This window comes from Canis lupus, chromosome 21 (genome assembly GCF_003254725.2).
Source record: "Canis lupus dingo isolate Sandy chromosome 21, ASM325472v2, whole genome shotgun sequence".
In the NCBI taxonomy this organism is placed as follows: Eukaryota; Metazoa; Chordata; class Mammalia; order Carnivora; family Canidae; genus Canis; species Canis lupus.
The window spans coordinates 13,215,692-13,231,099 of NC_064263.1; the positions used below are offsets into that span (position 1 = coordinate 13,215,692).

General features: G+C 49.3%; 1 protein-coding gene across 4 annotated transcripts in view; it reads left to right on the forward strand.

Annotated features, from left to right (window-relative positions):
• ME3 (malic enzyme 3) overlaps positions 1-15,408 on the forward strand; it is a 186,572-nt gene that overhangs the window by 127,883 nt on the left and 43,281 nt on the right. For all 4 annotated transcript variants that reach the window (XM_035704041.1, XM_035704048.1, XM_035704042.1 and 1 more), the window contains exons 5-6: positions 3,030-3,191; positions 11,830-11,933. In XM_035704041.1, coding sequence (XP_035559934.1) covers positions 3,030-3,191; positions 11,830-11,933 — 266 coding nt within the window. The remainder of the gene's footprint in view (positions 1-3,029; positions 3,192-11,829; positions 11,934-15,408) is intronic.

The following is a 15,408-nucleotide window of genomic DNA, read 5'->3' on the forward strand; positions in this document are numbered from 1 at the left end:
TTATCAAGGAACCTGGTTATCAGACTCCAGAACCCATGCCATTAACCTTCAGGTTGTTTGGTGAGATAAAACGAGCATTTTTTAAAATGTTAAATAAGAACCCAAATGTTTAAGTAGCACTTTATGCAGGGCTTGGCAAGCAGTAGGTACTTACTTAGCCTATGTTTGTGGAAGGCAGGCAAGCAGACAGGAAGGGTGAGCAGGCTGGCTGTGTGGTCGCCACAAGTGCTAGGAGAAATCGCATCAGATTGTGATGGGCAGAGTTTGCCTGCTGGAGACAGAGAAGGACCTTCTAGGAAACAGGAATATAGGGGCTGAGAGAGAGATTATAGGTGAGTCCAGAGTGTGTCTGGGAGGAGTGAGGAGGTTAGTTTGGCTGGAGTAGGCACTTGTGTGCAGACAAGCAGCAGGAGATAAGTCAGAACGTATATTGGGTTCAGACCATTAAAGAGTTAAATATTTTGGACTCTATTCTATGGATGGTTTGAGGTCACTCAAGCAAGGTCTTTGAGCCTGGGAATGGCATAATGAAAATAGGCTTCCGACACAGTGACTGTGACACTGGTTGGCAGGAGAGACTGGAAGGAAGAAAGATGAGTCTGGTTGTGAAGCGGCTGTAATAACTGGACCACTACCACCGTGCGATGGAGAGTAGAGGGCAGACGGAAGAGAGACATTCCCTCAAAGGAGACATTCACTCTACTCCGTGCAGTAGAGTGCCCGGGCATGGTTCAGGCCGGAGGGGCAGCACTGCAGAGCCCCATCACCATCTGGAAAGGCCCCACAATTGTAGGGATAACAACCTGGAGTAGTAACTGACTTCCTCTGGTTAACTCACTGCCCCTTGAAGGAGAGAAATTCTGAGAGAATGGGAATCAGAATAAGGAAGCTTTGATCAGGAGAGATGGTAGAGAAATGCCCTGAGTCTAGGCACCCAGAGCAGCATGAAGCCACAGGCTCCCGCAGGGAGAAGTCAGAGGTGGGCTGTGGGGAGGGCCCCACAGAGGCAGGGAAGAACTTGACCGAGAGCATAGGTGCTTTAACCCAGCTGAAATGGTGGTAGAAGGAGCCCAGAGCCAGGAACCACAAGCCTGATTAGAATCCTGACCTGCCACGTGCACAAGCAAGGTGACTTTGGTAAGTCATCTAATCTTTCTAAGATACCTGATGTGGAAACATCCAGTCCAGTGCATGGCATCTGGCTGATACTTAACAAATGTATATAAAACCTGAAGGTCTTAGAGCTTCTGTTTGCTCACCTGTGAGGTGGGAATAACAATCTCAGACTCCCCTACCTGCCAAGGCCGCGGGAAGAATCAGGTGGCATGCGGGTTAAGAACACTCTCCATAGAGGCAGCAGATCAATCTGAGGGGAATATCATGATCCTCATGGGTCTCTTGCACCTCCCCCATCCCCCAAGTCACCTTTCCAGAAGCAGAGGAGTGTTTTTAAGAATCTCTATACCTATTTCTACCAAAGGGCGGCAGCGGCCTTTGTGTGCTCTTGCCCTTAGAGAGCTAGAGAATACAAATGATAAGATGTCATGGACCTTTGGGTATTGAATCCTAAACTTTTCCTTCCAGGGCAAGAATGGGTCTTCATCCTTTATCCCCAGAGCTTACTATTGCACCTGCATGGGCTGAACTGAGCCCTGTGATGCCCAGGAGCACCAGGATGTCCATAGCTCAGAGCTGGTCCTAAGCCCTGGTCAAAAGCAGGCTTCAGTGGAGGGATGGAGGGCCCTACTAACTTAACTCACTCGAGATGGAGGGAGGCAGTGATGGTGAGCAGGTTGGGGTGACCTATAAACAACTTCACTGTCACTGGAGGGGATCTCTGTCCCCTGACTTTCAAGACCCTTCACTGACTCCTGCTGCACTTTCTGTTCCCTCCTTTCATGTGACCTGCACCTCCTTGTTCACCACACAGAATCCACAGCCTCCCCACCTCTATCCTACATCCAAATGTCCTGCATCAAGTGCCTTCTCCCCAGCTCTACCCCCTATGGACAGTTTTCTCCTGCCTGAGGTTTGGACACCCTTACAAAGGGTGACCCTACAGGAAGTAAACTCTCCCTTCTCTCCATCTTTGCTGCCCTCAGGCTGTTCTGTGGCACTCACTTTCCTCCCAGAGTTGTTAATTATAAATATACATGTTTCATCTCTTTCTCTCTCTTTTTTCTTTTTCTTTTTCTTTTTTTTTTTTTTTTTTTTTTTTTTTGCCCCTTAGTTTTATGGCCTGAATTCATACATACTTGTTACTACAAATGAGCAAACTGATGCTCCTCCTCCCAGGATCTGGCAGGGTGTCTGCAAAGTAGGTGCTTCATAAATATGTAGTAAGGAAATGAATAAATGAACATCTATCAGAATCATAGTAATTTCTATCACCATCAACTTCATCAGCATCTGTTAATTAACAGTGAGTAAGCCTCGAACTAGCACACAGTATATGACTACCGTGATTATTTTCCAAAGCACAAAGGTAACCCCAGTACAGCTGAGAGCCCTCCTGGGTTCATGTGAAGTAGCAACACCAGCAGTCACAGAAGCCCTGCCCTTTGCAGTTCGGACTCATTATACCCCAAGAGCAGTCCTGAGAGCATTTCCATCGGCCTCTAAACCCGGGGCTTGTGGCAGCAGCATGAACACTTGTTCCTCATTGTCCCCTTTCATTACATCCTTCCATCCCCAAGCCCAGATCTTGAGCTGAGAATATCTGCTTAGTTTCTTCTAGGGAGAGTGACCAGTTGTGGTTTTCCTCCAGCTGTTTCTGCTGCCCCTCCTCCCAAACCTCAGAACACAGGGCAAGATGTCAGCTCAGCTCAGTGGGGCTTCTCACCAGCCTGCCAGGATGGGGAAAGAGAGAAGGACTGTCACCTGTAATTGAATAAATCCCTTGGCCTTTCCCCAAACTAGCAGTTTCGTCCCCCAGCAGAGAAGGTGGGCATCCAGTTGTCAATGCTGATGTGGGATGGTGGCTAACATGAGCACTTTGTCACAAGAAGCGCTTCCCTGATTGTTTCCAGGCCGTGGTGGTAACCGATGGGGAGCGCATCCTGGGCCTGGGAGACCTGGGCTGCTATGGCATGGGCATCCCCGTGGGCAAGCTGGCCCTGTACACGGCATGTGGAGGGGTCAGCCCGCAGCAATGCCTCCCCGTCCTGCTGGATGTCGGCACCAACAACGAGGTAATGCACTGCCTGGGCCCGGGGCCCTGGGGCCAGAAGGTGGCTGCTGGAGTGGGGTGGGGGGCACCTTCAAGGGGCAGTTATAGCTACACAGCATTGAGCCATTGCTTTCCTGGGTCTCCTTCTCCAGGGCGCTTCCCCTGCATGGCTATGACAGGGAGATCTTTCTCCTCCTTGCCTGCCCAACCCGGTCCCTTCCCCCAGCCACTGGGTCTCTGTGCTCCCCTTTCTCCTCAATGCTCTCTGCACCCTCCATGACCCCAGCTTGGGCCTTGTTTGCTTCCCCATGCCATGACTGCCCTCTGAAACTTCTCTCCAATTCATCAGTGAAGAAGGTCCCTTGATGCCAGCAGGAGTGGCTGCCGGGCGGTATTTTTTCAGCATTGTAGAGGCAGGCTGCCGCAATGAAAGAATTAAAACCCAAAGCACCAAGGGCCAGAGGCTGAAATATCTGAATCAGGCAGATGCGTGTCCTGTAAACCCAGGGACAGAACGAGCCCCAAACTGTTGGTGAGATCCACCAGCAGATTCCAGATGGCTTGGGATTTAAGGAGCTCAAACCACAGGCAAGAGTGTGACTGCTCTGGGTACCACCTGGGGACACCAGGGTTTCTGTCTATAGGTTCTGCTCTGGGTCCCTGTGAGAGGGAAGACAAAAAACTACCCAAGGATTCTTTCTTCATGACATGCATCTCTGAGTTTATTTTTTTAAATTTTTTTAAAAGATTTTATTTATTTATTCATGATAGTCACAGAGAGAGAGAGAGAGAGAGAGAGAGAGAGAGGCAGAGACACAGGCAGAGGGAGAAGCAGGCTCCATGTGGGGAGCCCAACGTGGGATTCGATACCGGGTCTCCAGGATCGCGCCCTGGGCCAAAGGCAGGTGCCAAACCGCTGTGCCACCCAGGGATCCCCCATTTCTGAGTTTAAAGTTGATGCAAATTCATCTTTTAAAAGTTGGGGAAAAAATTGAGAATCAGAGAAGTGTTAAAAAATAAAATATCGTCACACAACCAGTACTAATTAGGCTTTACATTTTGATATATTTCCTTCCAGCCCTTTTCCCCTAAATCATTTATAAAAGCAAAATTGGGTTTATGATGAATATATAGTTTTATATCCTGCTTTTTAAAACTTAACTATATATGGTGAGTTTTCTCTCAGGTCATTAGCCATTATTGCACAAATGTCACTTTACTAGCTGCCTAGTGTGTCACAGTTTACAGAGGAAACCTCCCACAGCTGGACACTCATGTTGTTTCTAGTATTTTTGCAAATATAAGTTTTACCCTGAGCCCATTTTTGCAGATCAGTCTTTGTGTCCATGTGTGATTATCTACTTAAGGTGATTTCCTACAAACAGAAATGTTGAGGCAAAGGGAATGGTCATTTTTTAGATTCTTGATTCATATTGCCAAAAAAGTTATCTTATTTGCATTCTGCAGTGATTTTTAAAATACTTGCCATGAGTCTTTGCCTGGCCTTCCTCTTCCCTGGACACCATACATTCCCATTTCTAAACGAGAAAACGGAGCTCCTAGCGAGGAATGGTGCTTATTCGGGCTTCAGTCACAGATGCAATCGAATGAGAAGACAGCCAGGCAGACCTGGCTTAAGAGCAGGGAAATCATGGGTGTGGGATAAGGCAAGACCAGGGATGTGGAAGAAGTACTGGCCTGGGAAGCGGGGACCCTGGTCCCAGCACTGCGGGCAGCCAGCTGAGTCCCTGTGCCTATTCAGACTAGATCCCCCTCTAGTTCAACGAGGAACTGGAACAGAAGGTTTTTGAGTGTTGTGCCTCTGAAGCTCTTCTGCATATGCCTCCCATCCAGCCTAGGAGACAGGAGGCAGGATGGTAGCACAAGCCCTATAGTTGCTCAACAAGACCAGTCTTCAAGGTCTGCTCCATGCTGTGGTTCTCTTCCCTAGCCCAGATGCCTAGCTTTTGCAGAAATTGTCCTTTGGTCTCAACATGCGTGGAATCATGCAGCCATGGATGAGTGTAGAGTGTAGTGAACTTTGTTTGGTTGTCCTTTCCACCCAATTCCTCCTGCTATGTTCCAACTGGATTTAATTGAGACTTTTAACTCACTGTCTCCTAAAAGCTGGCTCTGACCAAGACTGAGTCTGATCATAAGGGCACTATATCCCCTGAAAGGGTGCTGGTTGCCTCTAGGAGATGTGTAAGATCCTGTGTCATTGAAGGTCCGACGCCCTGCAATGATATGCTGAAATTTAGAGTTGTCCCCAACTTGTAATAATCCCCCCAGAAGAGATAGTGAGAAACCCTGAGTAAACCATGGTCAAGCACTTTTCACAGACCACCGTGCTGAAGCTTGACAGCACAGAGAAATTAATTTGCCCCAAATGATCTGCTAGGAGTGGCGGGGAGGGATCCTAACCTGTGTCTTCCCTCCTCTGCCCACACCACATCTGCCTGCCTGGGTTGCCCACTGCTTTAGAAGCCAAGGTCATTGCTTGATTTTTAGAATGTTTCTTACTAAAGTAACCTTAACACATTATTCAAAATCTTAAAAGGAAAGAGAAATGGCATGTATCCCACAGTGCTACATCCATGTTCCTTTCCAATATTCATCTATGCAAAAACATAGACGGAGTAATAATGTGCCTGTAATTTTGTTCTCATTTTTTCAATGAATGTTATTTTATGAACATTTTCTCCCTACTTACTTAGCAAAAGTTTATTGAATGTTTAGTATGTGTCAGGCTCTCTGCTAGGCATGAGGGAGATAAATGAGAGCCAGGGCATGGGTGGAATATTCTAGTTGTCAGTGCTTCAACCCTGTCACCTAATTGATCATTTTAATGGCTAATGTGTTCCTTCTCCTCCGAGTGTCTGCTTCTCCGCTTAGAGCTTTAGGCCTCTGCATCACTTCTCCCTGCTGGGCGTGGGAGGGAGAGAGCTTCCGTTGGATCTGCCCTCTCTTGGCAGGAGGGACCAGAGTATTCCCCAACTGAGAGGAGGATACACCTGGTGAGAGCAGGTGCACACCATGGGGAGAGAGAGAGCGGTTCCCACCCAGGGCGGTAAGACCAGTGCCAGCACTGCCGTGTGCCAGGCACAGCTCGAGGATTTCACTCTCATTTCATTCTCACCCCAGCTGTGTAGCTGTTGCTGTCCCCTGGATTGTAGATGAACCTAAGACCGACACGTGTGAACTGCTCACCTCAGGTCCCATAGGCTAAGGGTCAGAGTCAGGGTTTGAACCTGGTTTCTCTGGCTTCAGAGCTTCCTTGTCCACCATGGCGCACTGCTTCAAGAGGTGCAGATTTGCGGTGTAGACTGGGTAATGCAGAATGGGAAAGGAGCTTTTTCATGCAGTCAGGGTCCCACGGATACTCAGGCCCAGGCCCAGGGATTATCAATGCTATATGCATGGTCCTCTCGCCCCAGAGGAAGGCAAACTCCCACCAGACCCTCTTCACAAAATTCAAGACACAAAAATCCAAAGTTACAAAGTGGCCAGCATTGGGAAGACGGTGGTTTTGCCCTTTCCAAATGCATTTACTATGTGATCTTCCACACTACAGTTCTTTAAAAAATAATAATAATAATAAGTCAATTCATAAGATTCCCTCCTCCCCAGAAGTCTTGAGGGCACATCTCTCCCCTAGAGCAAGTCAGAGCAATAGGAGAGAGAGGCTTAACCTTGCAACTTCCATCTACATGTCAGTGCAGGGAGGATGCTGTTTGAGGAGCTGTAGTATCAGGATAACCAGACCGTCTGCATGTGTGTCTCTGTGAAAACTCCTGAGGCAACAGGAGCTTTAATCAGTCAAGGAAAACACCCTTCAACATTTCCTGTTGAAGGAAAACATCTGCTGTTGACAGCCCTCAAACTCTGAGTCACTTTTACCTGCCGACCCCAAGGAGGTTTGGAAGAATGAATATGTCGGGCAGCAATCCCATGAAGAGGGACATCCCATGATTAAGTTCCAAAGGGACAAAGCCAGGGGACCCCTCCACCCCCTGCAGAGAGGACCACCTGCTGGGGGCCTTGTCATGGTGTGTGGGGATTGGTTTGTTTCTCTCGTTTCATCCACATGCAGCCAGAGACAGCATCACTGACTATCCCTGTTAGAAGGGACCTGAACTATAGTTGACCCTTGAACAACCTGGGAGTGAGCGGTGCTGACCCCCACACAGTTGAAAATCCATGCACAACTTTTCAGTCTCCAAACACTTAACTACTAACAGCCTACAATTGACTGGAAGCCTTGCCAATTACATACAGTCGGTTAACACATATTGTGTATGTGTATCGTACACTGTATCCTTCCAATAAAATAAGCTAGAAGAAAGAAAGTGCTATTAAGGAAATCACAAGAGAAGATACATGTACAACACTGTACTGTATTTATCGAAAAAAATCCACATGTAAGTGGACCACTACGTTCAAACCTGTTATTCAAGGGTCAAATGTACAGCTCAGATCTCTCGTTTCACCCAGGAAAGGGGGTGCAGGGCAGAAATGGCTTCTTCCCCAGGTTTCATTCCAAGCCCACTGCGCATGCCGCTCCACACTACAGGTCCTGTAGGGCAACCCCAGGGCTTAGCTTACAAATGGCCTCTGAGCCTTAGAAATCTTCACCTGGCAGAAGTCTTGAGTCTCAGTGGATTTTAATGAGGGGGATAGCTTCTTGGGGAGACACGGGAACAGACTATCCACAGGCCTGCAGACAGCACCTTGGGGGTGCTCCTGGACTCCTAGGGAAATGTGAGGTCACCAGCAGATCTGAGTGCTGAAGGGCTGCTCCCACCTGGCAAGAGCATCATGACTGCAGCTGCTGAACAACCAGCAGTCACCGTGCGGTGCTGTCAGACACACTCGTTCTCCATGTGCACCTGACCTGCAAGGATGCCCTTCCTAGGATCTTTGTAGCTCACCCCTGGGCTTAACTGAGCACCCAGGGATATGTGTGGTAGGCATGCCTACCACCCTGGGAGGGGAAAGTGTGCTGTGTCCACAGCAGGAACCCCCATGACCCAGACCCCCAGCTGCTCCCTGAAGAACCTTTTAGTGTGTCCGTTGCTACACAAGATAAATATTTTTCTGAGGCAGGAGGTTCGTCTCTTCCAGCTTAAATCTGGGACTCAGTGAAGAGGAGGAAACCATGTTGTTTTCCCTGACATTGTGTATCCAAAAAAAAAAAAAAACAAAAAAAAACCACCAAAGTCACAGACCTAAGTGACAGAGCCTAAATTCAAACCCAGGCCTGCCCATTTGCAAAGCCCCGACCCCCTTCTGGTTCTAAAGCCAGTCCCAGACTGAGGCCCACCCAGCCGGAGCCGGGCAGTGCTCTCGCCTGTGCAGGACGCTGCCTGCCAGCCTCCAGGGCTCCTCCCACCTCTCCTGACACGGTGACCAGATTTAGCAAAGCAAAATACAGGATGCCAGTTCAATTTAAATTTCAGATAAATAACTAATTGATTTTTGCATATGTTCCATGCAAAACTTGGGACATATTTAGGTTTAAAAAAATGTATTGCCTATCTGAAATTCAAATTTAACCAGGCGTTCTATATTTTATCTGGCAATACTACCTACTAAAAACTAGACGTTTATGTAAGGGAGTCAAGAATAGAGGAGGGCTGCAAGGAGAGTCCAGGCCAGGTAGCCGTCCCACAACTTGCTGGCAGCTATTCTTACAGGCCCGTCCCTCAGCAGGACAGAGGGCAGAACGTGGACTTCTAGCTACGTGTTGTGCCAAGACAGCCATGAGTGCTCTACCCTGTGCTGTTTAGGAGAAGCCATTTACCCTCCTGCCGGAGGAGGTCCAATCGGCCGGGGATGGGGACTCCAGCTGCCATTCTGTCTGTCACTGCCCCCCACCCAGCCTCATCGGAGGATCACAGATACCCCCCACCTTCCCGGCCACTACCCAATTCCTCCAGAGGACCAAGCAGAGCATGAGGGGCCACTCCAGGTCACCTGGCCCTCACAATATGGAATACTGGGGGGAAAGGGGCAGTGTCATGAGATCCAGTCAAAGCCAGGCTCAGTTTGAGCTTAGCCTCTTCCTGGCTGCGTAAGCTTGGGCAACATCCATAAACCTTTGAACTCCACCTTCCCCATCTATAAAATGGGGATGAGAATATGTAAGATAGAGGGATCAAATTACTTTTGATTCAGGAGTGAATTATTTGAAAGGTGTTTTTTTTTAAGATTTTATTTATTTATTCATGAGAGACACAGAGAGAGAGGCAGAGACACAGGCAGAGGGAGAAGCAGGCTCCTTGTGGGGAGCCTGATGTGGGACTCGATCCCAGGACTCCGGGATCACGACCCGAGCTCAACCGCTGAGCCACCCAGGTGCCCCTATTTGAAAGTTCTATACAAATAGAAGAAGCTCTTTTTTAGTGCCAACTCTGTAGAGAAACTTTCTTTCCAATTTCTGGGTGTGTACTTAGTTATGAAATAATTCGGGCATAAAATGTTTTAATATAATAGCAAAATATAAGAATGTTTTAAAGCTTTCATAGCCACCCTTATATCTCAGTTGTACCTCTTTATGGTTGACCCAGGTATACTGAGAAATTTTTGGAAAACCCTAAAATTCTACAGTATTACTGGAGAATTGGATTTGCCCCAGAGACCGCAGATGCAGCACTGAGAAATTCACTTTTTGCTGCCTGGGGTACCAGTGATTCAAATCTGTCACTTGGCAGCATTACAAGTGACAACTCACTGTGAACCTTGTAAGTCCCTATACAAACTAAAAACATGAATGTTTTCTGCAGGTGCCAGGAGTTCCACTGTTTCTATCATTTCTGTGTGTGCCCTTCTGGGCTGTATGTGTGTGTTTCTGAGAGTTGAAATCACATCTGTGCAATTCGGAATCTGCCCTTTTTTCACTTTAAATAATCTCATGCACATTGGTCCAGGTGGCTGCATAGTCTTAAAAACCACCTATATTAATAACCGCCTAGCTTTCCATCAAGTCATCACATTTATTTTATGCTTTGCCCTTGGCTGGATGTCTGCTGCCTCTAAGTGGCTTTCAGAGGGTCACTTTGGAGGTGGCACGAGAAGAGTGGGCACTGATGTGCCCACCGCCATCCTTCAGTCTCGCAAACACACACACCTGCCAGGGCAGCATCCTAACCTATCTCAGGGAGGTATGATCCAGGGGTGAAGGGAGTGAGAAACTAAGGGCAGGGCCCCCCTTTTTGCTGCCAGTAAGCCCACCTCAAATTATGTGGGCTCAGCACTGGGGGTGAGAGTTTAGAAGGATGATGCTGCCTATCTTTGCTATCCCCTACACCTTTGCACAACCACCTCTGTAGCACTGTCAAGACAGTATGGATTGACAGCGGTGTCTTCAACAAAAACTAAGACAGTTCTGGTTAATGTGCAAAGAGCCGCCCAGGTGGTATGGCTGTGTGTGAAGACCGTGGTGAGCGCTGGAGCCAGGCAGCTCGGGTGTGACTCCTGACCCTTCCACCTACTGGCCCAAGGTCCAGGGGGCTCATTTTACCTCTCTGTGTCCCGCTGCCTCATTTGTCAAATGGAGGAAATAACAAGACCTGCCTTTGTGTCTGCTCAGGCCCTCTAGAAGACAGAGGTGTGAAAGGTTTATCAGGGGACACCCATGGAGAATGAAGGGGGGAGGAGGAGGAGGTGGCGGGTGGGTGGGGCCTTCAGACTCCTGTGCAGGTGTGACACCTGTGAAAGGAGAGGCCGGAGGGAGACCTCAGTAAGAAGAGCCCAGGCCGCAGTGCGGTCCTGGGAGAGCCTCAGGCGGGTTGACGGCAGGCCTCAGTGAAGGTTCCCTGCGGGAGGGCGCCCCGGCCCCACCGTGTGCAGCCAGGGCCAGGAGCAGCCCAGGGCCAGCAAGGCAGCTGAGGCTGTCCACCCACCCCCCGCCCTCAGCGGGTTCTCTTACGGGAGTCCCAAGCCACACACCTCCATGGCTGTCCCACCTCTGAGGGGAGACATTCTGGTACTTAGAACAGTCCTTAGTATGTGGCACACAGGATGCGCCACGCGGGTTAAAGCTGCTGCCACTACTTCATAGCGTGTATTAAAATTCACAAAGCTCTTGTACATATATTATTTCATTTAATCATCCCAAGCACCCCGTGCAGCTGACATTTCATCCCCATTTGACAAATGAGAAGACAAGTCCCAGGGGTCCTGTGATTTGCCCGAGGTCACATGGCTGGTCAGGGATGGGGGTCAGACTCCAACAGAAGCCCCTCGAGGTGGGGCTGTGGGGTCCTTACCTCTGCATCCTGCAGCTCACATAGAGATGAGGATAACCCAGATGCTTACGAGCATAACCATAGCCATAACCACATAACCCAGAGCTCACAGTTTTGGTGACACAGACACAAAGATAGATAACTCCTGGAGACCCTCACGCATGGAATTCCTTCCTATTTCCTAAATACGCCAGGTACTTCCTCCTTCTGCTTCCAGCCCCGAGGCCTTCCTTGTGCTGACTTCTCCACCCGAAGGCCCAGCCCACCTGTCAGAATCTGCCCATCTCTTTTTTGTTGTTCTTGAGAGACAGTGTGGCCTGGGCTCTTCTTACTGAGGTCTCCCTCTGGCCTCCTCTCTCTGGTCCTTCCTGCTAACCCAGGACTGTTGAGCAACAATGCTGTCTGTTCCAGGAGCTGCTCAGAGACCCTCTGTACATTGGGCTGAAACACCAGCGCGTGCGTGGGAAGGAGTACGATGACCTGCTGGACGAGTTCATGCAGGCTGTGACAGACAAGTAAGTGGGTCAGCCTGTTCCTTTTGAAAGAGGACTCTTAAGACATGGTATGACTCAAGTCAGCACTGGTTTCAACAAGAGGCAGGAGATGCATGCTTTTCCGCATGGTCTGAAAATTGCAGCTTGACCCTATCCATGTATTTGGAAGACACAAAGCCAATGGGTTTGTTCCATGGGAGAATCTTTGGGAGCAGGGAGGACAGAGAAGAGGGTTGATGACAGAAGGCCTGTGACTGGGAGACAGTTAAGTGTCTGAGGTCCCAGGAAGAAAACAGCAGCTTGTCATGTCAGCTGTCATTTTCCACCTGTATCTGAGGACTGAGCAGCGCTAATGAGCCACCAGAGCAGGCCATACAGGCTGTGGGCCTGCAAGATTTATGAGGTGCCATCTGTGTGCTGGGGTGTGTGATATGGGCAGCTTCTGCCCCCCTCACTGCCCCATCTGTCTGCCATCACGGCCACCCGCACACCCTGCTGTGTCTGGCGTGGTACTGGGGACAGAGTTCTGGAAACAGCCTCCACCCACATGTAGTGTGATGGGCAAGTCAGTCAAGACAGAGTTTCAGCAGCTCAGCAGGCTCCTCCAGACCCAGCAGGTCCACTAGTCATTTGAAAACCTCCAGCCTTTCTTGCTATCCCGAGAGTGCCCAGGTCCTGGCAGGGCTGGCCTGGGTATCTTTGGCAAAGTCCTCCCTTGCCTGCGCTCAGCCATTCTGACCAAAGCAGTGAGCTGGAGGAGCGCTGCTCTGGCCTCCATGGCTTTGGGGGTGCAGGAAAACTGGACTTGACTCTTGACCCCACCGCCTCTACCTCTGTGATGTCATGGAGCAGGTTACTGAGCTTCTAAGTCCCCTCATCTGATCTCCCTATCCAGCGATGAGAAGCAAGCCTTTAATCATCATAGTGGGGTTTTTTTGTTTGTTTGTTTTTGTTTTATTTTTTAAGATGAAAGAAAATCATATTGTACTTACACAGGATGGGAAGGATCCTATAGAAAAGAAATTCGTAAGGGAGTGTGGGGGAGGGGGAGCTAAAGTTCCAGAGTAAATGAGAGGGCTTAGCCTTAGATATGAACACAGAGGCTGGGCCGCAGGGACAGGGAGAGGGCCAAGCACTGGGGACAGGTGCAGGCAGGTGGGCACATGAGGTAGGGGGGCAGGAGGCCCTCTGAGTGAGGACGGTGCTGGAGGTTTAGGGCTGGAGGAGGTAAGACCTGCAATGTCCAAATGACGGTGCTAGAGGATGGTTGCTGGACAGCCCCGTGGGCACCCCCGCAGATCACTGGTCATGAATTTAACCTATTTCTGTGTTTTTCTCAAGCCAGTGTCAACTGTCAGAATGTAGGACAGGAAGAGGCAGAGATTAGGATTTAACCCGGGCTGGGATTCTGAGGGGCAAGAGAGAGAAAGAGAAAAGAACTGCGAGTATCTTCAAGGGGATGGTTATGATGATGTGTCCTGGGATCTATGCTGAGTAAGAAGGGACATGAGGACATTGTGGGGAATTAGAGGTCAGTGACATGCAGATCAGGGGATGGTAAGTCCTAATGAAGCTTAAGAATTATTGAGTTGGGTAAAGAGAAAATGAGCTGGACAGAGAAGAAGTGGTAATCAGAAAGTTAGGTGTCCACAACTGAGATCATAGAGGAGGTGCTGCTACTGAGAAATAACCACCAAGGCAGCTGAGGGTCAGCTGCATTAACAGAGCCGTAGCGTCTAGAACAAGAGAGGCGAATGGCCCAGCTCATTCTCCCCACTTTCAGACCATCCTGAGCACCACATTCGGTTGCAGACAGGCTACTTTAAGGATCGTAAATTGCCTGACATGCCTTTGGAGAGTAGTAGCCATGACAGTGAGGGGAGTCAAAAGCTTAGCCTGGTGGTGACAGGAGTTAGGGACTGCTCTGTCTGTATCAGTGTGCAGTACACCTCCAGATATCTGAAAGCTGTTCTTCCAGAAAGGGACTTGCCCTCTTTCCACATAGCCACATGAAGAAGAACCAATTGGTAGAATGGCAAAGGAAGCCGTTTTCAGCTCAAAATAAATCAGAGTTGTCTCACAACGCACCACACTCTCTGTAGGAATGAGTTCTCTGTCACAGAAATAGTTCAAGTGTAGGTTGTCAATGGTGCTATGACAGGAGGAAATTTAAGCATCAGAGTCTCTAAGATCCCTTCCCACCCTGAGATTCCATTCAGACCACGCAAGATCCCCGCGTGGCTGGCAGGATAGGTATTACTGTACTCATTTTTGTGGAAGAGGACACTGGGCCCCTGAGAGGCTAAGGACCCTGGCCCAGGTCTCCAGCATGTGGCAGGACGCAGGTGGAACGTGGGTCCTCTGGCTCCAAGGACAGACTGCTTTCCACAGCGCGGAGGAAGAGGAGGGGATGCAATGGGCTTGGAGGGCCTGCTTTCTGCTTGGTGGGTCCAGGGCCTACCGCTTATCTAATGAGTCAGAAGTTATTGCACGAATCCCCAAAGAGAAGTCTTGCTATTCGTGTGAGGAGGTTAGATAAACGAGGATGTGAGAGATGCTTCCACTTATCATCAGAATCAGCTCCCAGTGTCACACACAGGCAGGCTGTCGGGGGACTGGGGAGGGCACACATCAGCCAAGAGGAATGTGTCCTCCAGTGGAAATGATGATAGGTTGACAGTTGCTTGTTTTGACTCTCTAACAAGCGAAAGCAGATGTTTCTGTGGATACTGTAGGTGGGAAATGAGACACTCTGGGGAATATATAGCCTCAAGATGGAATGCCCCAATGGGGGGGTGAGTCAGCAGCCCCAAAGCTAAACACAGTGTATTTTAAGAAAGAACCTTGGGAAACCTTGACTTCTGCCTTGAACTGCCTTGTCTTTTTTCCAAACATCCTGCTGCTGAGAAGCTCCACCTCCTTGCCCCTGTCTCCCAACGGGGGTATATCTTAAGGTGGTTTTGCCCAAAAAAAGAGTCACCATGGCTCTGTTACTGTCCTGGAGCTTGGCCACTGGGGACCCCGCAGGGCAGAAGGAATAGCCACGTACGTGCGTGCACGTGCTGCTCAGAGCTGAGACCGAGGCTACCGCCCACACGGCCAACATGGTCATTCCGTCCTTCCTGCTCTTTCTCTGCCGTGTAGACCCAGGCACGGTGCTTGACTCACAAGTCTTCCCTGGCCACCATTTCCACTTACTTTTTTTTTTTTTTTTTTCCATTTTGGTTCCTTACAATAGAATGGATGGGAGTGGTTTGTTTTCCTCTTGCACCTGGAGCCATACCCTGTCGGATGCTTGGACAGAGTTTGAGGTCAGCAGCAGCAGCTTCAGTCTTTTGATGGACTCGGGAAGGGACCCTCGCCCTTTCCCTGGAGCTCCCCACCCCAAAATAGAGGCTCCTAAGGTGCTGAGAGGAGTGATAAGGAAGAAGGCAAATGATAGTTTAAAAAAAAAAATAAATAAGAAACCTGACGTTTTAAAAATCGGCTGCTTTTT